Here is a 25,269-nt window from a genome sequence, read left to right as displayed (position 1 = left end):
CCATGTTTACAAGATCATGTGGGCTGGAACCAAGAGATTTGGTATTTACGGGTTGTATGAGGCTGAAAAGTAATTCTACAAGAATCCACTGACAAGCTCCATAAGCCATCCTGGAGGGTAGAAGGGTAATCAGACTTAGGACACAGCTGAAGAGAAGCTTGCAGCAATGAATGAGTCCAGCAGTGGAGGACTGCAGCTCTTAGATGTGCTCCAACATCGATACTTGCATGCAGGCAGAAACCATCTTACCCATAACAGGTACCACACAAATCAAAATAAGTTGCCTGGCCTTAAGCGACAGGGCATGTGTGTCTATAACATGACAACACATGTCAATAAACACTCAAAACACACAGATATTTAGATTATGGAGTTGTGAATGTAAGCTCTATTTGCACTGTACATTTTATCACCACAAAGCCACACTGGGAGTTTTCAGAACAAGCAGTGTGAAAGGCATCAGCCTCTTTACAGAAATCTCTTTTCCCAAAACTAGTTTTCAAGTTCAGAGAAAAATGGACCATTAGTTGCAATCACGGACCATACAGCAGGGAATGAGGAAAAATTCTTAGAAAGAGGAAGCATTCAGAAAATAATCCTAATTTTCTCCTTATAAAACAAGCAAGCCCAGCGCAAGATGTGAACATGCCACTGGAATATTGTGTATGTGATGCTCATAACTGACCTTTGCTAACCCAGCAGCAGAAGCTGACAGAACAGCATGCTATTGGCATTCATAACTGAAATCCTGTAACCACTTGCATTACAAGGTCAGGCAATGTTAGGAGCAGTTTACAACTGATGGCAGAAGACGGCTTTTTTAATTCTAAGATCCCATATCAACCTGAAGAGAACTTCAAGTGACTTAACAGGACAGCAGAGCCAACTTTCACTAAAAGAATATCAAAAGGAAATTTTACCAGTCTCTATAGAACTCTAAGTATATTCAGGTATCCAAGTGCACAGTATGAACTGAAATACATGGAACACTTCAGAATCTCATACCTGAGGAAATACTTTTCATGGTCCCTCTACTGACTTAAATCCAATCATCGTGTATTTTAAAACTTCACAAACAAAAGATACTAGAATTAAAGCAGATGAGCTTGTGTACAAGTCTAAGCTATTAAATATAATTAAATCTTCCATATCTAATAGTTAATTTGAATTTACCTGCTACATCTTCAGAGTGGCATATCTTGTATAAATATCCTATTTAGAAATCATTTTCCACTAAGAAGTGGTTTTCCTCCATATTTCTTGGAAACACTGGGATATCAAACGTTGGTGTTAGTAACTTCCATTGCTGCAACTGAAATAGCACTAGCGCTGCAAGGAGAGAAATTACTAGGCATTTTGCAGAGTTCAGGTTTAGAAACATTAAGCTGTTTCAACAATGTGAAGCAATAATGCCCTTTAAAGAACCTGGTTTGCAAATGGTAGATGCCCCGACTCAGAGACAGAGAGGTAGAGTAAGTAAGTTGATTCAATACCAGAATTTTACGTCAGTTCCTGAGCTAGCCAAACACTCGCTTCAGTGCTAGGCTGTCCTTTCATCTCACTCTAAATTGCAAACGCGATCAATTGCTCATTTTACTTTTGGAAATTCCTCAAAGCATTGCCATATGTTTAAATGGATACGTTCTCCACTAGTGTTTCTATCTTCTGTCCAGGTTTTGGAATGTTTGCCATGAAAACTAAGGTTTGGAACATGAAAGCAGAGTATTACTAATAATGCACAATAATTTGCATCCTCATTATTTAACCTTTTGCCAATGAGCTGAAGAATTTGCTATGCATTTAAGACAACAAAACAGAGGTCACAAGAGGCTTTTGCATTTATATATACAGAAAGATGTCAGTCTTAAGTTAGCAATATTGAAGGACCATAAAAGATTCCTTTCCTGTAACATACTAGAACTTGGATGTGGTTGACATTCTCTTGGAATTCACACTTATGCCGGGGCATAAGTGCTCATGGATGATCTCCAAATTTACAACAAGTGCTTTAAATTAAATGCAATAGAACAATGTGCACTATTACTGATATCCATGAATTAATCATTAAAGAAAGCCACAGTCAAAACAACATTCCAACTGTATTAGTATGAAAACACGATAGTGCTCATTCTTTCACAGCTAGTATTATATTACCAAATATGGAATAAGAATCGTCATCTATAGACTTTTTTTTCCTAGAAAAGTAAATTAATTCTCGAAACAGAAATAATTTCTTCTCCCTTACCTTTTCCCCCATCCTTAAAAGTGGTACAGCCATAACTTGAGATCTAATCTGAGCTTTACTCCATGAATCACAGTGGATTGTTGAAGGAAATAAGAGTTCTCTAATATTATATATCCAGCTTTATGACTGAGCAAGAGTTACAATAAGCACTGTGTGTGAAAAGCTTTAGTAATGGCATTCTCATCAAAATTTGACTTGCAAAATAATATAGTTTTTGTAAATGTATTCTCTCTGTGAAGATTTTAACAGTAATACATCAAGTCCTATAGATGACAGATGTTATGATCTTTAAGTCCTAATTCCCTGGGAGGAGTTTAAATAAGAGTTTCAGGTACAAATATAAATTAAATATGAAAAAGGGACTGCTTAATTTCTGCCTAATCCCCTTTTTCTACGGCAAATGTGTGGCTTTGTTTTGCTTTGTTTCATTTGCTACTTTGATTCAATATCCAGAGCAATATAATAAACTCTACCAAAAACTCACTTCAGTCTTCATAGTTATCAGACTCTTCAGCTTGGAAATATGCTGAATGAAAACTAAACCAGACAAACCAAAAAGCCCGAGCTGGATAATGCTCATGAAGTATTGCTGCAGCACCCTCTACTGGTTAATAACGCCGATATAATGACCGCAGGAAATTTAAAAGGAATGCCAGGTATAATACCCAAGTCACTTCCAAATTAGGCACTATTTTCCTAACATTAAAAAAAAATAAAAAATTTCTTCTGCCAAAGCCAGGCCATAGAAAGTTAACACTAGGAAACACAAGGGAAAAAAACCCCCAAAACAAAACCAAGTTCATAGTAAGAAAAGTCCTCCCAAATAGCTAACAAAGTTATTTCAATAGTAGTAGTCAAATTTTCAGTCACAAGTTTAAATAGAGCAGCCAATAATCACAACTTGAAGAAGGAAGAGCAATAATTCAAACGTTTAATGAACTTCCACCTTCCAAACAGAAGGAAAATTTATAAAAAGACAAAAATATATAAACACTTAAACACATGAAAACATTTTTAAATTCAACATATTTTACAGAGATGCAAAAATTTGCATCTGCCTACAGAATGGACAGCTGAGAAATGGTATGCACTTCTACACGATAAACTCAATCAGGGTTAGATGAGTTCCAACAGCTCAACTTACATAATATAAAAAAATATATACAAAAGCAATCTAGACTGCACCAACGATATTGGAGACACCTCCTAAATTTAAATGTCTCGGTCTCCTCACTAAAATTCTAACGCATTACAAACCAGACAGTGTACCAGAACAAGAGACAGATTGTCCTGGACAAAGACACTGAATATCAGAACAAACTTCTAGTGGGAGAGGATCACGCAGAGGGAACCTGATGGTTTTGAGTCTGTTGCACCGCAAAGTCCATGGTCAAGCACAGGGATCTTTAGTCTTCACTTAGACAAAAGTGTTTCTGACTTTGGCCACCTGGTTAATTATTACAGGTTATTTGGTTAATCACAGGCAGGACTGTAGTTTCTGTGTTTTGGGAGGGGTTCCAGGAAACTGATAAAAATCAAACGTGATATGGTATGTTAAAATGCTACACAGTAGTGAAGTAATGATAGTGAAAGTAAATTCCAATCATGTTAATTTAGAAAATACTCATCATTGTTTTATACAAGAGCTCTGTAAATCAACCCAGAACAAAATTGACATGCTATGTCAGAAGAATATCCATACTGGGAAAGATTATAGAAGGGGGCCAAGACCACTGGTGACTGAAAGAAGATAAAAGGCAGATTGGATTTATAAAAGACACAAGAAATTCTTCCTTCTCCTCTTTAGAGGCCTCTGCTTTTATAAAACTTGTGGCCTACACCAAGCATCCTGGATATCAACCAATCATTAGACAAGAATACTAGAGAGCTGAGTAGCTAACAGCACTCCCATTCTGGTGAGCTTGAATTCTTACAAGACTAAAATCAAAGAATATCCAGTCTGGCTTCTTCCATCCTGCACATGGATCTAGTGAATCATCTGGGAACCTGGAGCAAATTTTGATGAATCAAGGTGACTATTCTCTGCAGATAGTGGTAACCAACTGGTACATTGGAGAGAACAGCAGAAATTTCCTCCTCCCTGGGAAAGATAAAATTATCACACATGTTTGAGAGAATACAGAGCATTTAATTCCCCATCCCTACCTTTGAAACTTAAGTCATATGGAGTGGTTCTTTCTGTTCAACTCACCCAATATTCCCGATTTGTTTTTGGATGGTAAAAGGCAGTGAAGCAGATGGGTAGTTGGCAGATAGAGACAAGGTCAACTCAAACTTTGCAAAAGCTGTGGAAGCTGAGAACAAAAGCTTCACTCTGTATGGGAAATAAACACAAAGTTCAATACAAAATACTCAAATCTACTGCTATCACCTTTGAATTAGGTTCCAGAAGTGGAAACAAATGTTGTAATTGATGCAAAAAACTCAATAACTTCTAAAGAGTTCCAGCATAGGCTAACAGTAAGTTCATAAACAAGGTTAAAAGAACCTTTCCGCTCTAATACTATCAGCACTCTAACACTGAGTTAGAATACAAAGCCCCAACTTTCCTCACAGAAAAAGTTAATACATAATTTACAGAACCTTTCAAAAATTGTGGGAGAATATAGAGTAATAATAAAAAAATGTTTTCTAGTTAACATAAAATATTCCTAGGTAGCTCAAATTTTCTGAAGTTTTAAGTAGGACTGATTTACCTCCAATTCCATAATTCTAAGATTGTTTCACAAATCCAACCCTACTTAATCAGGCCAGATTTCTGTCTAGCACAGTACTCTTGTCTGTGACAATGTGTAGGAAGGCCAGAGTTGAATTTTATTATGAATATGGGTAAGACCATCACCAAGGACACAATACCCAGGAAGCAGATATGCTTTGGGATAGTGTAAACTAGAACAAGCATAATACAGGTCTTTTCCAGGTAAATCTCCCACAATTTGCAACTTCCTGAGCATAGGCTGCCCTTGCATCTGTTTTGCTGACTTAACTAAATATAGCTTTTATGGGATTTTTGGCATGCAGTAGAAGACCACTCTTGCAAAGGGTACTACAAAATTAGAATAACCTATGGGAACAGCATCAAGGCATGCAGAGCAAGGTTAACTGGGTGCTTCTTACTTAAGGGTATACATCAATAATAGAAGGATAAAGTGAAGTAGTATGTATCTTGTTCCACTGGGACTTGCCACAAAATTGGGAAGTAGTATGAGAAAATGAAAACTAAAGAAAATAAACTTTAGTTTAACTCCATCTGTCCTTCAACAACTGATTCTGCTTAGCTGAAGCAAATAGAAGATTAAAAGAAACAAAGCACTGAGCTACAGGTAAACTCTTGGTTGTTTCCTTTGCATTGCTACACTGTGGCCTAAATTTTTAAGTGAGAGTCAAGTCAAACAGGAAAACAGCAAGGAAGGAGAGGTTATATGATAATAAGGAAGTGGCTGAATCCAAGAACAGTTAAATTTCCATACATTTGGATATTATAGTACAATTGTATTAAAATAAATTAGATTGTTGTTAAAAATAGTTGCCTAAAATCTCAATTTCAAGAAAACCAAATGGAAAATATTTCAGTGTTTTGTTTCTGATTATCTAGAAATACTCTCTGAAGGACTGGTGTAAACTCCATCTGAAGTTACTCACTTTGTGTCATTGATATCTGTCTTCAGAAGATTAAATTTTCCACCCCATCTCTCCAGAAATTCAATCTCCTCTCCTAAGATCTTGCAACGACTCACCACCAAAGAGACATCATGAAGAACCTAAGTGGGCAATCAGAAAAGCAATCACATTGGTACTCAGGCTGGTAAACTCTGTGACACTTGAAAACACAGTTTGTCCTAGAAATGATACAAATTAAAAGAAAAAAAAAGAGTAGTTTAACTGCTATCTCAGTTTGGATGTGAAAATGAAATTGTACAAGCATAACAACAAATATACATTCCTTGCCCTAATTTTCTCCATTCAGCTTTGTCAACAGGGGTACACAGACATGCAGGAACACCAAATTTAGCATGGCACTTTAAACCACTAATTGTTTAGGAAGCAGAATGGCATTCAGCTAAATTCTTTAATTTCTACTAGCAGGGAAAAAAAAGAATTTTAAGAAATCACTAAGACAGGCAGACATTAATGCAGCAAACAAGGAAGAAACCACAGCTTTTAGGACTCTTCAGGGACAGGTACTTCCCCTCAGACCTCAGAATATTCATGAAGCAGATTATGATTTGCATTGATGAAGCCTTCATTAAGATCCTTTTGTTCTTGGTATCAGCCCTATTCTCTGTGACAGAAAAGATTTAATGTTTTTCCAGAGTCTTACAGGCTTTCCTGGAACATTACCTGGGGCAAGTAGTACAGTGTGGGACACTTTTCCTGCCAGCATCCCTGACTTTCAATAAACTGGAAGATGAGTCTTTGGACTAAACGTGACGAGGGTGGAGCTTTTTCCTCTGTAACACAAGAGAAAAAACACCTTGCCAGAAATCTTTTAAAAGCCCTATAATAATGCATTAGCAGATAAACCACAAATTTACAGATGTCTTCCCAAGAACAGATTATCAGGGCAGCTACTTTCAAGCTACTCGAAAAAATCTTACCATCCAAGAGAGATTCAAAGTTCAGGCTAACTATCTTTCTGGAAGGATCTTCACTGAAAACATCACCATCTGAGAAGAAAAGGAAAAACACCCCAACAGTAGTTATTTCCATCCTTAGCTCTGGAGTTACAGCTCTTCCTCTTCAGAAACAGCCATTCATTACATACTTTTCTCAATTTTCATAGAAAGCACTTATAAACATATTCAAAGCCACCTCTCTCAGCTTACGTGCTCCTGCTGTAGTATGTTTTCTATTTCCTTTTAGCAGATCTTCACGAATATAGAAACTTTAGGTTTCTATTATGTAACTATTTAACCTTTCAGATTCATAAAACTGAAACCTACCGATTTTGCGACTTACCAGTTGGGGGTCCAAACACAACTGTGAGTTCAATAGAATCATAAAGAAAATTAAAGACTGCCTGCTGTTCACTCCATTCAGTAATCTCCCACTCAGTAAAGCTAAAAAAGGGGGGGGGAAAAAAAACCACTATTACGCTAAGTTTCAACCAACCAACCAAAACAATTATCTGAAGGACAAAGATCAGAGTATTAAGTGCACTTGCAGCTATTACCACATAATATACCAATGAAATTTTCACTTTCCTACAGAATGTAAGAATCTGTTGGGAACGCAAGCATAATACTATTCATTTTACATAAATTTTCATTTTGGAATTGGAGGAGAGTTGGATATAGAAAGACTAAATGTAGAGTATCACTGCAAAGTTGTTAACAGAAAAACAGTGCATCACACACAGAAGTTCAGCGAGGTTTTATTGCTTATCCTAGGCTGCGAGATGGACATCCAAAGATTTCCCAAATCAAATAACAAGGAAAACCAAAACCAAAACAATTTATATACAAATGTGAGGCCCCAGAAGTAGCTGATAAAAATAAAACCTGAAGGTCTTTTCCTTACTTGTATCTCTCCATGAGCTCCTGGAAGCTTTTTTCTTTTTCCTTTAGCTGGTTCATCTGAGCAAGCATTTGCTCATTCTGAGTCTCCAGATCTGACAGTTCTCTGCAAAGACAAACCAACCACGTGAGATGTAGCACACTGGTTAAAAAAACACCAACCCTCTAAAACCTGTTATTTAAGGTCTTTAGATCCCCTTTGACATCTTACCTTTGAAGTTCCTCTTCTTGGGCTTTGAGGCTTTCCAATTCTAAGAGAAAGGGAAAAAAAGCTTTGAAAGAAAAGAGCAGTAAAGAAAGCCCTAACTTGCTCTGCAGTCACTGTTCTTAACAATACGAAAGATCTCAACTTGATGGCTGTTACTCCTACCTAGATACAGATATGTGGTCAACAAAGGTTAGTAATTATTGAAGAATTAAAGTGCTGAATACGATAGCCAGGCACACACTCTTCAAGTCACACTGTACCAAGTTGTAAACTCCATTTTTCCAGGGGACAAACAGTCCTTTTTGTACTTTACCATCTGTGTGATTAGCTATAGCCAATGCGGAAAAGAAAGCAGTAGTGTTTGCATCCATACCAGAATTAATGTATCAGGGTGGGGATTGAGTATCACCCTCTCCAGAATTTAAAAAACAAAACAAAAAGTGCCATTCAGCTGGTACCATTACCTTTCTCTAGGTTTTTCCCTTCTGCCATTTCATCACTACAGTCCGCTTCCCATTCCCAGCCAGAATCTATGGGAAAGAAGTATCAGGTCTCTGCAGAACTCCCAGATTCAATACTTAGATTCCATTTTATTTGTCCGTGGGTTCTATAAATCTTAGTATTTCAAAGCTAACTAAGCAAAATGTACAAAAAGCCAGAAGGGTTTCTACCAAAACCCTCAAAAAGTAACAGATAACAAGGAAAACTGCCTTCATGGCAGTTTCAAAGCTGCTACTCTGCAATTTGATTTCTACTTAAGGCATTGGAAGAAAATTCAGTGAAAATACACAGAGCATTGTTATGCAGCAATGCCAAGTACTGAATGCAGCTTTTGTGAACATAGCTGAACAAGTTTTAAACCATCTGGCTATGATGCTGAAAACAGTACAGTCCTGGAGTGCAAAGCTTAGTCTTGCCTACCTGCAGGATCGCTGGCAGGTTCGCACCCATTTTAAACTGTGTGCTGCCAGCAGCTGTACTGTTACCGCTAGCAGATTTAGCCAGCTTGGTTACATGTTCATAGGCTACAATTATAATTCTGTATTTCAGCGCACATATACTCCTGGTCTTCATATAATGTGTAAGTGATTCCCACAAGACAAGTTTGCAGACACAAATGAAGGCATTTACGCCTAGCAAATACTTGTAACAAAGGAATTGTAAAATTCCAAGCAACCACCAAACACAGAATCTTGAACTGACCATTTAAACAGCAGCTCTGAAAAAACCATAGAGAAATCAGCATATTGGTCACCAGTTTAGAAACACATACCTGCTTCCAGAGCAACAAGACAACTCTCTGCCTCCTTGAGCAATTCATCCACCTTTTCTATTCTTGACTGTAGCTTTCCATGTTGTTCCTAAGATGGGAAAATTGTACTCAAGTCAATGACGTTTCTTAAAAAGCTGAATTGTCTTCTGGGACCACCATGTGGATCTTTGCTTGCTAAGAAACTAAAGAAGCTGATATAATCTGTCATTAGAAGGAAGAGGTAGACTGACAAACATTAAGGCAGTAGCCATGTGTAAGAAAGTACTAGGTACTTAACAATGTATTTTCCTAATGACTTTTTTCTTATGAAGGGATAAGACATGGAAATAAATAAATTCCTAGAGCTTTTAACACATACAAATTTCTGATGCCTATCACAATGCATTACTTCTGCATTTCCTTGTTAGTTACTGACATTACTATAGTATGAAGAGCTAATTTCTGATGGCATTTCCTTTAATACTCCCATTTTTCACTCTGTTACTTTAATTGCCAAAACCCTTAGGCAGAAGGTTCCTGTAGTGTAAGTGCAAGAAAGTCACTGTCCCAATGTGTTTTACATTTGCATATAAATAAAATGGAAGTACATTTAATAAGAATGTAACTTGCAAGAGAATGCACACTTGCATACAATAATTAGGCTCCTAAACTTGACAGTCAAAGACAGACGAAATATGGTGGAAGTTCCTTTTTTTAAAGCTAAACCTCTGCAGCCTTGTACCACATTACCTGCGCGCTCTGCAGCAATTTGCTGTACAATGTCACTTTCTCATTGTGAGCCAAGATTTTACTCTCCTTGGTGAAATAGGATTTCATTTTGTTCAATTCCGCTCCAAAGCTCTTCAGCTGCAATGCATGGAAAATACAGAAGAGAAAGCGAGTGGGAATGTGCAACAAAAGATTGTTCAACCGACCGTTTAGACTCTTTCTTCCTTCTCTGCTCCTCCTAATATCCCATTTCTCTAGTAGCAGTATTACATGACACTTACAAATTAAATCAAATTTAAGACTGGACAATCCCTGTTAATTCAAGTACAGCCACCTACTAAAGTAACTGATTTTCTTTGCAAAGTTCAACAAGATCTTTACTCAGATAGGGAGCTGCACAAATAACTAAAGAGATGCCTTTACCAAAAACCAGAGCACCTTCATTAAGTACATCAGATGTCTCTCATCCCAGTTGTTTGAGACATGTATTTAGAACACTTGCCCCATTACAGTTAAGGAGGCTAACTGAAATGCTCACAGAAGTCCAGGCAGAACCCAAACCACAAGTAGCAAACTTAAAACCTGTTTTAACAGAACATAGCTACAGATCATGCTGTTCAATGTTTTCTCTGACAGCTGTCAATCCAGAAGCTGCAGAGGAATGTACAAAAAGCTTTTTTCTACAATGTTTGCCATCTGCCCATTTCTACTAGGTGGTATCATTCTAATTGCAGTGTGTAGAGATTTGCTTAATAAGCTTTCAAATGTGTTATTGTTAGCTAAGGGTTCTAGCTGCTTTCATGTTGTTCGTAAGTGTAATTCTTCCTGAATCTAGTTAATAACCTAGCCTCAGCGATATCCTATATCAATCTAATGATGAACTATGAAAAATACTGTCTTTTATCAATTTTGACTCTTGATTTTCATCGAATAGATCTTTATTCTTGGCATTAGAACCACGGAAAACAGAATCTCTTGATCTACCTTCTCAATTCTGGCTGGGATACTTTTATAATGCTTCTAGTTTTTAAATGCAAATGTCTTTGGTGTGCTTTTTTGTGCCCATTATCATTAGCATTCTCCTTTAAATACCCTCTGGCCTCATCTTTTATTTTGGCATTATGACACCATTTTTGCACTCCAAATCCTGTATGTTTTTGTGTAATAACGCATATTTTCTGTTCATTATATGTCTTGCAACATCACATGTCTTTATGAACTAAATAAGCATTTAAGTTAATGGACAATTCTGCTCCACCAATGAAGCAACAGAGTCTCTACAGTAAGAGCAGTTCGTTTTTTCCTTCCAAAATTGCACTGTTTGCTTAGGCCCATCTAAAGTTTCTCTTCTCTTTTCTGTCCTCAACTAACCTGAATTATCAACTTGAATTATCAAGTTTTTCTGCTTTATAGCAACGTATTCCCTTTAATATATTTTAAAGGGCACGTATCCTTGCATTCTTTTGACATATTGGAAGTTCTCTTAGCAGTTTTGCACTTAGAAAATATTTTGCCTTGTGTCACCTACCTGCCTCTTGTTATTCTGTGACCATTCTGGTTCTTAATTTATCTGAATACATAAATTAACCTTACTTCTTCATTATGCAAGAAACAACATTATCTCTTCATACAGTATTACCTCTTCATCAGAGCAGGTTCTCATTACTTCCCACAAACTCTTATTCACATTCACCAGGAGCTGATCCTGGACATTTGCATACAGTTTTAACCTGAAATGTGGGAAAAAAATATTGAAAGAATGTCTTGTTGCAACTGCAGTGAGCACATAAAGCAGCACATCGGCATTTATACAGTTCATTCCCCTTTTCTAATTAAAACATGGAAGTGTAAATATTTTCATTTAGTTGGGTCTTACATCTTGGAGAGACCCTCTAAAGCCTTGATTAAATGGGGGCCATGTTTGTTAAACTCTAGCACATAATACAAAGTTAATTTCCTATTATCTTTTTGTTGAGGGCAAGGAGGTGGAGAGCTAGAGAGCCAAAGAATCAGGAAGTGGTGCTAATGAGGCTGTGAAAAATCTTACAACTGATTTTGAATTTTATCAAACCTGATTTTACACATAAATTGTAAAAAGGTATAATGAATCAGATCAGAAGTGTCCTTCAGGTAAGAAAACAAATAATGATAACTGTATTTCAATCTTATAAACACTGGAAGAACAAACAACAGATTGTAACCTCTTCCTGTTGAAGAGCAACTCGGAGATTTAGAATGGTCTATTTTGTGCAAGATCTATTTTGTATATATCGGATTAACACGTAAGGCTGTAATCAGAAAGGCACACAGTTGGCATTCATAGAATAAGGACACCCTGGACCAATTAGGCCTTGATGTTTTGAGGATGCTTCGTGTGCATTGCCAACTTGGCAAGAATACTCAAGGTCCATCAGAGAGAAAAGAAACATTCTTGAGATAACAAGAAGGATAATTGGACCTAAGAAATGTAGGATGTGACTGATAAAAAGAAACATCCTGCTCCAGAAGGTGCTGAAGGCCGGATGATTGCCAAAGAAGCATGAACTGGGGGAAGGGTAAAGGTGGCAGCGGGAGATCACGACCACTGACTCAATTCCAGGCTGGAAGAACTTGCCCTCCCACACCTGCAAGGCACATACGTGCTAATCTACATAGCAGGCGAGGCTAATTTGAATATAACTGGCCGATAGTAGATGAGATGGTGACTACTAACCAATGAATGTAAATTTAGGCAGGTTTTTACTAATCATGTAACAGAATAAATGCATTGTTTTTCTTTGGTGTGGTGTGTTAGTTTTGTGGAATTACCACCTAGCACCCATCTTTGCACAAATGTGAAATAAATAATGTCTCTCCTGAGTGTGTAATTATTGGCTCGTTGCACACCAGGAAACAAATCCGCTTTTCGGACAACATTACGATTCTGCTTTCTATGTTTGATCATTTTTGATACAATTTTAAAAGTTTAACTCTTCTGATGTGCAACTGAAACACTCTATTAGTAAAAGATAAATTACTTGAGGAAAACCAAACTTTAATTATCTCCATAACCACAGCTCCTCCCCAAGAGTTAGCTCTCTACTGTCTAAATCTGTAATAGACTGGCTACCAGCATAAAGTAGGTTAACTATCGTTTTTTTATTTTTCCCAGATGTAATACATTAACTTCCTTCAGGCCACTTTGCATGCAACCGGAGCTGAAAAAATAAAATTACTGATATACCCTGTGACTGAAAAAACACTTACTCATCTATCATCTGGGAAAGGGCCTGGCAATCTTCTTCATAAATACGCAGCTTGGGGCGATAAACATATTGGCTGTAAAGGAGGTCCTCTGGAGTAGGTGGTGCACTGACCGCACACTGGGGAAAAACAGAGGGAAAAATTGTGAAGAGAAAGAAAAAAGATGCATATTTTTCAGAAGCAGTGACTTCCAATCAACTTCTGTACAGAAACCAGCAAAAGGCCAGAAGCTTTATTTTTGCAGAACAGGAAAAAAACCCCAAACACACAGTAATGGAGGCAGCCTGACATACTTAAATGCTTGTTTTCATTCTGGATTTGTCCAATTTCTTTCTGAGACAAGTTAGTCATATAACCTTAGATAGCTCATTCCAGTTTAATGCCCCATGTTTCCTCACTTTTGAGACATATGCCTCATCACTAAAGCTCAAAAAAAAAAAAAAATTGAAAGAGGTTAACCTCCTTTTAGACAAAGACTTGAAAAACATGCGTACGTTATAAGGGCAGGCAACTCAGGAAGAGTACAGGGATCTTGTTAGGTCATGCAGAGAGGAAATTAGAAAGGCAAAAGCTCAGCTAGAACTCAATCTGGCCACTATTGTAAGAGACAACAAAAAATGTTTTTACAAATATGTTAACAATAAAAAGAGAGCCAAGGAGAGGATCTATCCTTTATTGGATACAGAGGGGAACATTGCCATCAGAGATGAGGAAAAACCTGAGGTACTTAATGCCTTCTGTGCCTCAGTCTTTAATAGTGAGACCAGTTATCCTCAGCGTACTCTGCCCCCTGAGCTGGAACTCAGCACTGGTGAGGTCGCACCTCAAGTCCTGTGTTCAGTTTTTGGCCCCTCACTACAGGAAAGACATGGAGGTGCTGGAGCGTGTCCAGAGAACAACAACCAAGTTGGTGAGGGGCCTGGAGCACAAGTCTTATGAGGAGCGGCTGAGGGAACTGGGGCTATTTAGTCTAGAGAAAAGGAGGCTGAGGGGAGACCTTATCGCTCTCTACAACTACCTGAAAGGAGGTTGTAGTGAGGTGGGGGTTGCTCTCTTCTCCCAAGTAACAAGCGATAGGACAAGAGGAAATGGCCTCAAGTTGCACCAGGGGAGGTTTAGATTGGATATTAGGAAAAATTTCTTTACTGAAAGGGTTGTCAGGCATTGGCACAGGCTGTCCAGGGAAGTCGTTGAGTCCCCATCCCTGGAGGTATTCAAAAAGCATGTAGACAAGGCACTTCAGGGCATGGTTTAGTGGGCATCTGTTGACGGTTGGACTCGATGTTAAAGGTCTTTTCCAACCTAAATGATTCTATGATTATCCAGTTAACAAGAGTGCTCTAGAATAAAACAAGATAGCTATGCTTGATTAAGAACCAAAGTTCCCAATTTTCAACAATTCTTAGGCACATCAAATAAGTACGATGGGGGTATTTCAGCAAGCTACCTCTATGTTGAAGCACATAAATAATTGACATTAATTCCATCCCTTCAGAGAAAGCTTTCAGGGGCTTTTGAGTGGTGGGGTGGTGGTGGTGTTTGTTTTTTATCAGAGGTCAGTCACTAATAAATAGTATCAGAGTTTTGTAAGCCTGATGGATATTTAGACAGCTCAGTATGAATACATTTGCAAACTGAAAGTGTAAACTAAACTGTAACTAAGATAATCAGCATTTTAAATAAAAACTGAAGAGCTTTAAAAATCATAAAGGAAGCAATTTAATCAACACGAATTATACTAATTTAGTTGTGATTCTTTTTAATCAGTTTTCACTCTTTTGTCGTAACAGTTTTAAAGAACTTTAAAACGGGCAGGCTTTTTATGTGCACTCGCTAAGTTGACACACAAATTTTATTCTGTCAGCAATGAGGCAGTGAAGAAAGGCAGAAGACCACACCACCACATGTGCCCCACAAACATATCAAACCAGCTGTATGCACTGGCTTTCTGCAGACTAACACAACAAAGTCCCCAGTTGCACTCATTTCCTAGAAGATATTGAAATTTCTAATGTGAATATTCTACTGATATATTTGCCCCGACAACGTGACATCTTACAGCAGTAAAACTTCGTTATACAGGAGCCAGTTTTCAACTGATCTGAAGTACTGGAACGAATTTCACAAGTAAAGAATTTTCACAAATATACCATTTTCCATGTGAAGAATATGATCTTGACCACACCTTTTCATACATAGTAACTACTTCACTCTTACTATCATAAAGACACATTAAAAATTCCTACTAAAACAGATGTCACGCCACCCATTTGAAAGAAGGAAGATCAAATCTCATTAGAATTTATTTAACATTGAACAGACTACTAGGAAGTTCTCCAGCACGCTAGATTAAGTACTGGCATAGAAGAAACTCCCAAACCAGTGTCAAAATTATGCAGACACTACTAAGGTTTTCTGCTTTCCAGGGTGGCTTTTCCATTGCCCCAGTGCATCATTCACTGTGCCAGTAGAAACTGTTGTAAGTGGCAGGAAATGGAAGTATTTGAACTAAATCCCCATATACTTTATTAAATAAATACTAAGCATTGCAATCTTACAGACTTTCTGTTTATGAAACTTGAAACTTTTCCATGTCAGTGTAATACCTAGGTACAGAAAACTAAGCAGCTCATTCACACTACTTCATTAGATAAGTACCATTCCTTATAAAGATTATTTGCAAAATCCAGACAGATAACAGAGATCAGCCCCAGCATCCAGTTAGAAATTCAGTTGGCTACACAAATGTGTACAAATAAGCAAGTCTGAAACACTAGTGCTAAGAAAGCTTATATATGAAAATAAGGTGCCTTTACTGAAATCAGATTACAAGGCCCTGTTTTCAGGATGATTGCAAAGTAAGATTACTGACTTGTTCAGCATCAAGTTACTACCAATGAGTGGTACTTGTCTGCATGCAAAAAAAAAAAAAAGTTGTTCCCATGTCTGCAAGAATTCAGCAGAAACCTTTCAGGATGAGGATACTGAAACTGGGTTCAGGCAGAACAGACTTAAGGGGAAGAAATAAAGAGTAGTAATGTCATGGTGAAGCACTTAGAAGAGAACAGAACAAGTAGTAGGAGTGCAGAGTAGCATTTCAGGATTCTGATTTCAGTGGATGATGGAAATAGTAAGATGAAGCGAAAAGGTTAGACTGAGCTTCTAATTCTTACTCTCAAACTTGTCATCCTTAAAACAAGTTAAAAAAGCAAGAATTACTATATTTATCCAAGAACAGATAATCCTGAATATATGGTATTTTGTGAAGAGATTGAAATCTATTTCTCAGTACTGAGGGGAAAAAAGCATCAGACTTATCAGAGGTGAAAGAGCAAAGAGACAAGAGGAAGCATGCAGTGTCTAACACACTTGTCAAAGTGGAACTGACTTCTGGCTTAACTCATCTAAAGGCCTTTAATACAGACTGGCTAGTTGATAAAAATTAAAAAAAAAAAAAAAAAAGACAAGGGAATATAATTTAAGGTCAATTGTATTATGCATATCAAAGGAGAGACACTCACATTGGCTGGAAGATGGCTATGCCGGGGCTTCTGAATTGGAACATGGACTTGAAGAAGCGTAAAAAACTCCCCAACTGTGATAACACCATTCTGAAATTTCTGTAAAGATTATGAAAAACGTACAGATAAGTACATTTTTCAAGCAAGAATGCTTACTTGCATATATGCGCACAAGTATTTTTCCTGTTACAAGAAGTTAGCATCTTTCAGCTAGTAACATACCTCCCGTAAGTTATCTTCACAAATGCTGTCTGTGAGAAGCTGAGACTCCATCTGACTGCTTCGCTGAACTAGCCAAAAAAGCAACAAAAAAAAGGGTGGATATTGCTGGGGTTAACAATATTCTTGAGGAAATATGAACCTGAGCTTATTAGCTCTAGAAAAAAAAGCAATTTTAATGTAGGGTTTGACCTTTATGTGTGTTTCCAGTGCTGAATGGAATAACTGAGGAAACAACTACTTGGGACAAATAAGGAGGACTAGATTAAGAATCTAATATAAAATAAAATCTGTGTCAGAGTGGTAATGAAATGACAGAATTCACTTTTCTATGGGAAGAAAGCCATATGTAACATACTAAAAAGTAATAAAACTGAGAGACTCCAACCAGTTCACAGAGGGCATCCGATGTAGACAGTTCTGAGTCAACAAGGGCTAGTTTCTCACTGAAAGGAAAGAGCCCAACTTCTACGGGTTAAATATGCTTTCATGGTTGCAGGCGGCCAAAATCAGAATTGGTTTTGTAGAGGCAAGATATCACTTATCAGATGATTGGCAGATTTCTGCCTCATTATTAGGTATCAGCTAATAAGCAAGAGCTAATTAAACCTGGGGGCTGAATGTGCTTAGAGCCTGTCCCTGTAATGCACTCCGAGGAGTCTTTTTCCAAGAGTGCAGTGCTGAGACATGCAGACTCATTCTGCATGGGACCAGCTTAAAATCATCTTTGGGCCAGCAGAGTTTGAGTTGGGGCTTTGCTCTGTGCTAAGGTAACTAAACTGCCCCATCAGCCCAACTTGCCCTTGAAAACAAAGCTGTACTTAAAATTCTCCTTTTTCTTCCCATCTCAGTTTTCCTTGAACAGCTTGGACTTAGCCAGAACGTAAAAGCATGTTGACTGGCTGGTGGGAAGCTGTGACACAGGCATTCGAGGCCTTTCCCAAATGAAATATATGGTATGGATGGGTCTCTTCCTTGATTAAGCATAAAGAACACAGGTGTTTCAGACCATTACCACATAGGAAGTCTTACTTGTCAATTCTGTGTCAGCCTTAACAGAATCCAGAGAGCTGCTGGTGCTGGCATGAGTACAATCAGGGCTTTTAGCTGATAGATTTGGAGGATCTTCACTTTCATGAACTTCTACTTGGCTTTGAGACACAGTGCCAAAAGTAACCTAATATTAGCAAGTTTAAAAAAAAAAAAAAAAAGAGTTATATGAAACAATACAAGAGTAAGTTGATCAGTAGTTTATTGACATTCGGAATGGTTTCATTTTTAGTATCGACACATTTTATATCTAATCAGCATGACAAACCAGCGTATGGCTAGTTAAGCCATTTTCTACCATGACATATAGGAAGTAGAGCTGCAAAAGCCTTCATTCATTTCTCAATCAAAGCAGTAGCCACCACAGCACACTCTTCCAGCTTTTGGAACTATAAAGTTTATACTGATGATTACAAACTTATTTTTATGGTCAGAATAATGTTCCATATTTGCACAGATTTTCTTGATTCAACTGCAATTTGTGCTGCCTATAAAAAAGCTAATTTAAACTACCATGTTTGGATTTTAAATAATTGCCTTAGGCCTTATGCTGTCATTGTACCTAAGCAACAACTAGCAAATAGTTTAGTTCAGAGGACTAAGAGTATCCAGTTGAGAAAGGATTAAAAGGATACTCTGGAGAGAATGATTTAAAATTGGCATAACCCTTATTCTATCTGTTTTTCATGGTTCGGGAAAGTTGCATGCATCAACCTGATTCTTCCATTTTGGCAAAACAATGAAAAATACTGGGGATGACATAGCAAAATGACAGCAAACTGGTGGTTAAGACAAACAAGAAAACTTACCAATAGATCTGCTTCCACCCCAAAATTTAAACACAAGTCCTGTTAGTGTTCATTGTATCCTTATAATGAGTGATTAGGCTCACCTGCAAGTCTTGAGAGGCCTCACCATCCAAGTTTTCATCCCTCTTGACCTTCTTTGGACTTTGAGGATCCTCCTCACCTTGTTCCAAAGCTCTTTTTGTGTTGCAAGTTCTTGTCTCTTCAAATTGATTCTTTTCATTGTGAGAGATTTGGTTTTTGCTTATCTCATTGCAAGCATTCTCCATGAGTTCAGAGCTTACAGATTCATTTGAATCCATTTCTTCGAGGCAGACAGGAAGAAATTCTTCCGCTATAAACTGAGAAGGGCTGAAGTTCTGCCTACTAGACTTCTTGTTACCTGGGGTTTCACCAGTGTTTACGCTTACTTCTGAAACTGCTGCTTCTTCTTTGTCTGAAGATTTTGCATTTACGTCTCGTACACTAGAAACAGAAGAATTTCTTCTGTTTGGTAATTTAGGCTGGAAGATACCTAGAGGGACATTTATTCCTGGATACTTATCCTTAAGTGCCATCCCTAAATTTGCATCTATGGGAGCAGCTCTAGATTCAAGACATGTGTTCTCCTGCTCTTTGGTAGAAAATAAATTATTTGGTTCACTTAGAGTATTTTTTCCTAACCTCAAGGTATCCTCTGGCTGAATTGATGATTTGGGCAACTGGTCAGAAAAAGCAGTTTCAGAAATGGAGAGAACTGCAGATTTCCATCTAATATTTTTCAGTTTTGAACAAACATTTAAAATACCTGATAATTCAGGCGCAAGAGCAGGATCTGTTTGATCTCTTGGACTGTCACCAACCAAAAGTTGCTTAGTTTGTTCAAAGTTTATTTGAAAGTCTTTTGGAGGTGTTTCCCCTTCAGCTGACAGCCCCTCATTTTCCTTTGATTCCTTGTCAGAAACAGGAACAAGGCTTGCTCCAGCCAAGCCTAAATCTGTAGCTAAATCTTCATGTCTAGATGAATCATCTTTCAATACTTGGTTTCTCTGAGTATTACATGCATCTGGAGAACCCTTCAAAGAAGCTGATTGCTGGATGGGATGCGAAACACTGGATACCAAATCACTACTTTCTTCACTGCAATCCATGGGCCCATTACTTGGAAGCTTAAAAGAAACTCTCTTTGATTTCAGGTTTTCTGGCGGTATGAGATCCTGTTCACTGCTTACAGGGACAGAATTATCCGTGGGAAGGTCAAGATCCTGTGGTGTCTGCAAACCCATAGTCTCTTCTGGAAGCGAGACAGAATAAAGAGAATGTGGTGTTGTGCCACTGGGGACTTTAATAGCTCCTTTCTCACTAGGAAATGCTGAGGCTGATGAAGCAGAAGAGGGAAGGCTGGACTTATCCTTAGATTTTGTATGATATTCACCATTCAGGTCCTGTGTATGCGGGGAATCTATTTCATCTCTGCAAGAAGACAACACACTATGCAAGTCTGGTTGCTGAGTGCTTTTATGTGACATTTCTTGGTTCTCAAATCCATTAATATTGTTATTAACAGCAGTAGTATGGGATGCAGTTATTTCCATATCATCTTGGTTGTGGGTAAACGCAATGGTTTTATCAGCAGGAACTGCAGAAATGGCTGGAATGTACTCTCCATCCTGTACATCAATTTCACCACTTAATACAGCTGTATGAATTTTAGTGATCTCCATATCCTCAGCCAAAGTAAAAATGCCAGTTTTGCTATCTGAAACAGCCTCCTGTCCAACCTGCTTAGCCAGGTTTAATCTATCCTCACAAAAGACTCTTTCAATACTTTCATCAACAGAGTGAGACTCAGTCCTTTCCATGTCAGCCTGGTAACTCGTAAACATAATCGTGGAAGTTAAAGGAACAGACTGATTGGGTCCCCTGCCTTGCAGAGAGTTTTCTTCCAAAGCTACATTATGGGTTTTAGTGATTTCCATATCATCCATAGCAAACATAGTAGCTTCACTATTTGAAAGTACTTGCTGTCCAACCTCCTTATCCAAGTTCAGTTTATCATCACATACAACTTTTACGGTAATTTTATCAGCAGAACAAGGCTCGCTAATGTCCATGTCAGCCTGGCTACTTGTGAACATAACAGTTTTAACAGGATGAGCTGAAGAGATGGAATGAAGCCCTCCCTTATTTTGCGAGACAATTTCATGGCCTATTGCAGCTGTATGGCTTTCTGTGATCTCCATGTCATTATTCTCATCACTCAGTGAAAATAAAACAGTCTTTTCCCCTGTTGTTCCCTTCAAGCTTTTCCTTCCAGTCCTTTTAGCTGTGTTAAGCATTCCTCGAGATGCAGCTTTTTCCATAGATTTATCAACTGCAACAGTATCGAGTCTACTTATTTCCATGTCATCATTGTAGGTGAAAACACAAGTTTTATCTCCAGAAATTAAGGATGTGTAATCATTTGAACTTTTACACTGCAAAATTATTTTGTCTGCTGAAACTGTATGACTTCTGGTGATGTCCATATCAGCATCTTCTGAAAATATGGTAGTTTTCTCATCCGCAAAAGGCAAATGTTTTAAACCACTCACGGTTAACATTTTCTTGCCAGATACCAAGGAATGCACATTGCACGCAGGCTGCTCCTGACTATTTATTGTCATCATGACCCCTTTTTTTAAGGCCATTAGTTTATTTTCACCTTGAACAAGGTATCCAGGTACTGCTTTTCTTTCTGATAAAACAGCATTGATGTTGTAATCGGGAACCATTACCGCACAGTTTCCAGTCAAGTCCATGTTTTCACCAGAGGGAAACACAACTGACTTTTCTAAAAACAAAGGCAATTGGGAATTTCCCTGATGTGGTTCAGACGTATTGGCTAGTAACGGCTCTTCAGCACCCCTCAAGTGCAGGCTATCAACTGAGTGAGGATTTTTAAAATCCTCTTCTGGAGAAACTGTTTTACCAATTGAAAAATCTCTCTCAGAATCTACTTGAGTTGGCAATACTTTGTTTACTACCTTCATAGGATGAGTTTTCTCTTGCCTGTCTGAGTTTTGGCAATCTGTGTTTATTCCTAGTATTGTTCCAAGGTGTTCATTTCCTTTCATTCCAGAGGGAGCAAACTCATCACTGAAAATAAATGAACCATTTGGAGCCAAAGGAGTAACAGTTTGCTTATTTGTCTTCATTTTCAAATTCCCACATTCTATTGCTGCAGTCTGACTTGTGATACCTACACCAGAACTACCAGAAAACTGGAAGGTCTGGTTTTGCAGCTGCTTGGATATTACATTATTTTGATTACAATTATTCTCGTATTCTTGTACTGTATTAAGAGGAGCAACAAAGGCAGCAGGATGAGTTTTGGATATGTCCATGTTTTCATCATCGGAAAACAGGCCCATTTTGTCATTTGTGCAGGAAACTGAAGTGTTAAGGTTTTTTTCCAAAGGTTGAGATCCATCAACTTTTTGATTTTGCAAAGACATGAATGCACAGGTGTTGACAATATTCTCACGGACTTCTCTCATTTGCTCTTGTAATGAACACGCACTCTTTGCATGGGAACTCGGACCACTTGCCTGAAAGTTTGTTTTTCCAAGCTTCTTATCAACCATTATCACCTCAGGATCTTTAGTATTCCTTTCTATAGCCTGGCTTCTTTTAATATTCCCATTGATACCGATCACCTCAAGATTTTCCTTGTCCATATCTAAAGAATTTGCACCTTCACCGACATTTTTGTTCTGGTTCTTTCTTGGAATTATTTTACAATGAATTTGTTTTGCTTCTGCAGTTATCCCATTGCTTTGATCATCAATGACAACAGCATGGCATTTAGTTATTTCCATTTCTTCCTGTTCATTTAAATTGGGAGCTGTAGATCTGTTTTCAAGAAAGTGAGGTTTGCAGGTGACAGAGGTGAACATTCCAGCAGGAGGTTCATTTTCAATGTTCTTTCCATCATCCTTGACAACACATGTTTTAGTCAAGTCCATATCTTCTCCTGAGAATATTACTGTCTTCTCACCTGGCAGAGAAACGAGTTCAGAGTCTGCTAGTCTGTGCTGAAGTCTACTCTTAGAAACACCAGTAGACACTGAATTTGTACATGAATCAAAACCAACATTCACTGAAGCAGTCCCGTGATCTCGGGTCACTTTTTTGATTTGTTCATCTGAGCCCAAAGATGGTTCAAGCATGCTATTTTTATATGACAGAGAAGCTCGATTATCTAAAGACATTAGACTCTTTGTAACATCCCTATCACCATGTGCTGGACATCTGTTTTCTGCTAGTGAAGAGTTTGTATTAACTGGATTTTCAAAAGTTTTATGACATGAACTGTTCACTTCTTTGGTACTGTCATTATAGATTACATCTGTGTAATTGCCAGTAATTTCCATGTCATCACATTTAGAAAAAACAACAGTTTTATCACCTCGGAAGACAGTCTCAGAAGAAACGGATCCTGGGATGGCAGACATTGATCTGGCCTCTTGTTTAACAGTTTGCAGCACTGTAGGAGTTCGTCTGTCCTCAACATTTACTAGTTTTTTGTCTGTACAAAGTTGAGGGTGGTGCTGAACAATTAAGTGCTGATTAAGTGCTCTCTTTAATATAGCATTATCTACCTCTGCAGATGGGAAATCCTTTTTGAAGTTTAGATTTTGATTCCCGACACTGGAGAAGGGAAAAGACATATTTGCAGTGTGACTAGTTGTCATATCCATTCCATCATCTGCAAATGCCTCAGTAACATCCGCACACAGTAATTGCTCTGGTGGAGCTTCACAAATACCAGGAAACATAGCTTTAACATCAGATGCCTGGCATTTTGTCATTTCCATTCCATCATCTTGCCCTGTAAAGACTTTTGTTTCATTGCAGGTGTCCAGTTGTTCACAAGAATATACAAATTCCATCGACAGTTGTGCCATGTCTTCTAAGACTTGTGAAGGGACAAAAAAAACATTCTCTTTTTCAGGTCCCTCAGTAGGATTGAGTGGCTTTTCATTTGACTTCAAGCTCATCAAAAATTCATTGAAATTTATTTTTTTTACAGTAGTAGCGTCTTCCTTCTGTTCAAAAGATAGGCATGAATGGTCTGTAGGGTCAGAAAAAAAATGAAATTCTTTGCTCATTTCTGCCTTTCCTTTGTTAGAGTTTAACCCAGCCAGAAACGATGTGATATCTATTTTCTCAGTTTCATCAGCTTGATTGTTTTTCAGGTTACGTGTAATCACTGCAGTGTGACTAGCTGTCATATCCATTTCATTTTCATCTGAAAAGATGAGGGTGGTGTCATGCCTATTTGTTCTTTGAATGGCACTGTCCGCATCATGCCACTAAAATAAAAAGAGGAAGAAATTACAGTTACTGACACTTAAACCAAATGATATTATGGTTTATTCTATGTAAAACAAAATTCAACTAATGCACTCCTAAGGTTATAGCTCTATCTTTACATCTTTTTTTGGGGGGGGGGGGATGGGGGGGGGGAAGTCGTACTACTGATTTCAGTCCTCCTTGATAACCAATAACACATTCAAGGAAAGGATGACAACTTAATTATTAGAGCATATAATATTTAAACAGCTTTTTTTGAAAGAATGTGTCTCAGTTTTAGTGTTGGACAAAGTCTTCATATGTAGACATATCTTGGTAAGCATGGAACAATTACTGAGCATTATGGATCAGTATTTTCTATATCTCTGCAGTGTGGTTTCTGCCTTTCCCCCACCCCAACTGCAGGCAAAAACCTTGCCCCAAAGGTATTATGCATGTGCCCCAAAGCAGCAGCACCAAGTTGGATGTTTCAAATTACTTTTTCCACCACTGACTAGGGAGATTTTTGTGTCTTTAATAGAGATGATTTACCGTTTTAAAACTGTGGGAAAAAATTGGCCAGTAACAAAATATAATACTGTATTTTATCAAATATAATGAATATCTTGATTAAGAACAGCTTCACATTTGCTTCAAATTACATGTGCTATTTTATAAATGCAAGAAATGAAATATACTAGAAGCACAACCATATACATTACCCAAAACAAGGAGAGACAAGAGTTTCAATCTGACCTTTATAGCCTCATGGTATACATCTCATCCACACTAGGATTTTAACTGTATGGCTTTTTTTGTTTTGGATTGGTTTAGTTTTTAACATTCATTAACAAGAGCTAACACATGTTTTTAAGCCATATCTTTAAACTCAACATAAAAGTTGGAAGCCATTGCAGTAAGTGAGACTGTTTTGACAATTGCTTTGTTTAACAACACAGTGCCATAACGTCATCACTGACATGTAACACAGTTCAGGATTTCTGTGCAATTGTGCCTTTGAAGGTCTTAGCTAAGAATTTTGTGTTATTACTTGATTCAGCTGAAGAAATTCAGTTACTTTTTCATGCTAATCATTGCCATTTGTCTAAAGCTTTTTAGCAGCAGGAACAGAGTACATTTGTG

General features: G+C 37.8%; 1 protein-coding gene across 1 annotated transcript in view; it reads right to left on the bottom strand.

Annotated features, from left to right (window-relative positions):
* Positions 1 to 3,162: 3,162 nt before the first annotated feature.
* The window catches only part of KNL1 (kinetochore scaffold 1), a 30,744-nt gene continuing 8,637 nt past the window's right edge, over positions 3,163 to 25,269 (bottom strand). Inside the window, exons 10-26 of the mRNA XM_069804388.1 lie at positions 18,897 to 24,146; positions 17,987 to 18,131; positions 16,958 to 17,025; positions 16,736 to 16,834; positions 13,218 to 13,333; positions 11,611 to 11,701; positions 9,993 to 10,109; positions 9,264 to 9,351; positions 8,455 to 8,520; positions 7,994 to 8,033; positions 7,787 to 7,888; positions 7,226 to 7,326; positions 6,865 to 6,933; positions 6,608 to 6,717; positions 5,909 to 6,027; positions 4,458 to 4,580; positions 3,163 to 4,346 (exon numbers count right to left, since the gene is read on the bottom strand). Coding sequence (XP_069660489.1) covers positions 4,241 to 4,346; positions 4,458 to 4,580; positions 5,909 to 6,027; positions 6,608 to 6,717; positions 6,865 to 6,933; positions 7,226 to 7,326; positions 7,787 to 7,888; positions 7,994 to 8,033; positions 8,455 to 8,520; positions 9,264 to 9,351; positions 9,993 to 10,109; positions 11,611 to 11,701; positions 13,218 to 13,333; positions 16,736 to 16,834; positions 16,958 to 17,025; positions 17,987 to 18,131; positions 18,897 to 24,146 — 6,810 coding nt within the window. The 3' untranslated portion in view covers positions 3,163 to 4,240. The remainder of the gene's footprint in view (positions 4,347 to 4,457; positions 4,581 to 5,908; positions 6,028 to 6,607; positions 6,718 to 6,864; positions 6,934 to 7,225; positions 7,327 to 7,786; positions 7,889 to 7,993; positions 8,034 to 8,454; positions 8,521 to 9,263; positions 9,352 to 9,992; positions 10,110 to 11,610; positions 11,702 to 13,217; positions 13,334 to 16,735; positions 16,835 to 16,957; positions 17,026 to 17,986; positions 18,132 to 18,896; positions 24,147 to 25,269) is intronic.

Source organism: Haliaeetus albicilla, chromosome 16 (assembly GCF_947461875.1).
Source record: "Haliaeetus albicilla chromosome 16, bHalAlb1.1, whole genome shotgun sequence".
NCBI lineage: Eukaryota > Metazoa > Chordata > Aves > Accipitriformes > Accipitridae > Haliaeetus > Haliaeetus albicilla.
The sequence above is the reverse complement of the archived record's forward strand: the minus strand, read 5'-3'. Positions and strand labels throughout refer to the sequence as shown.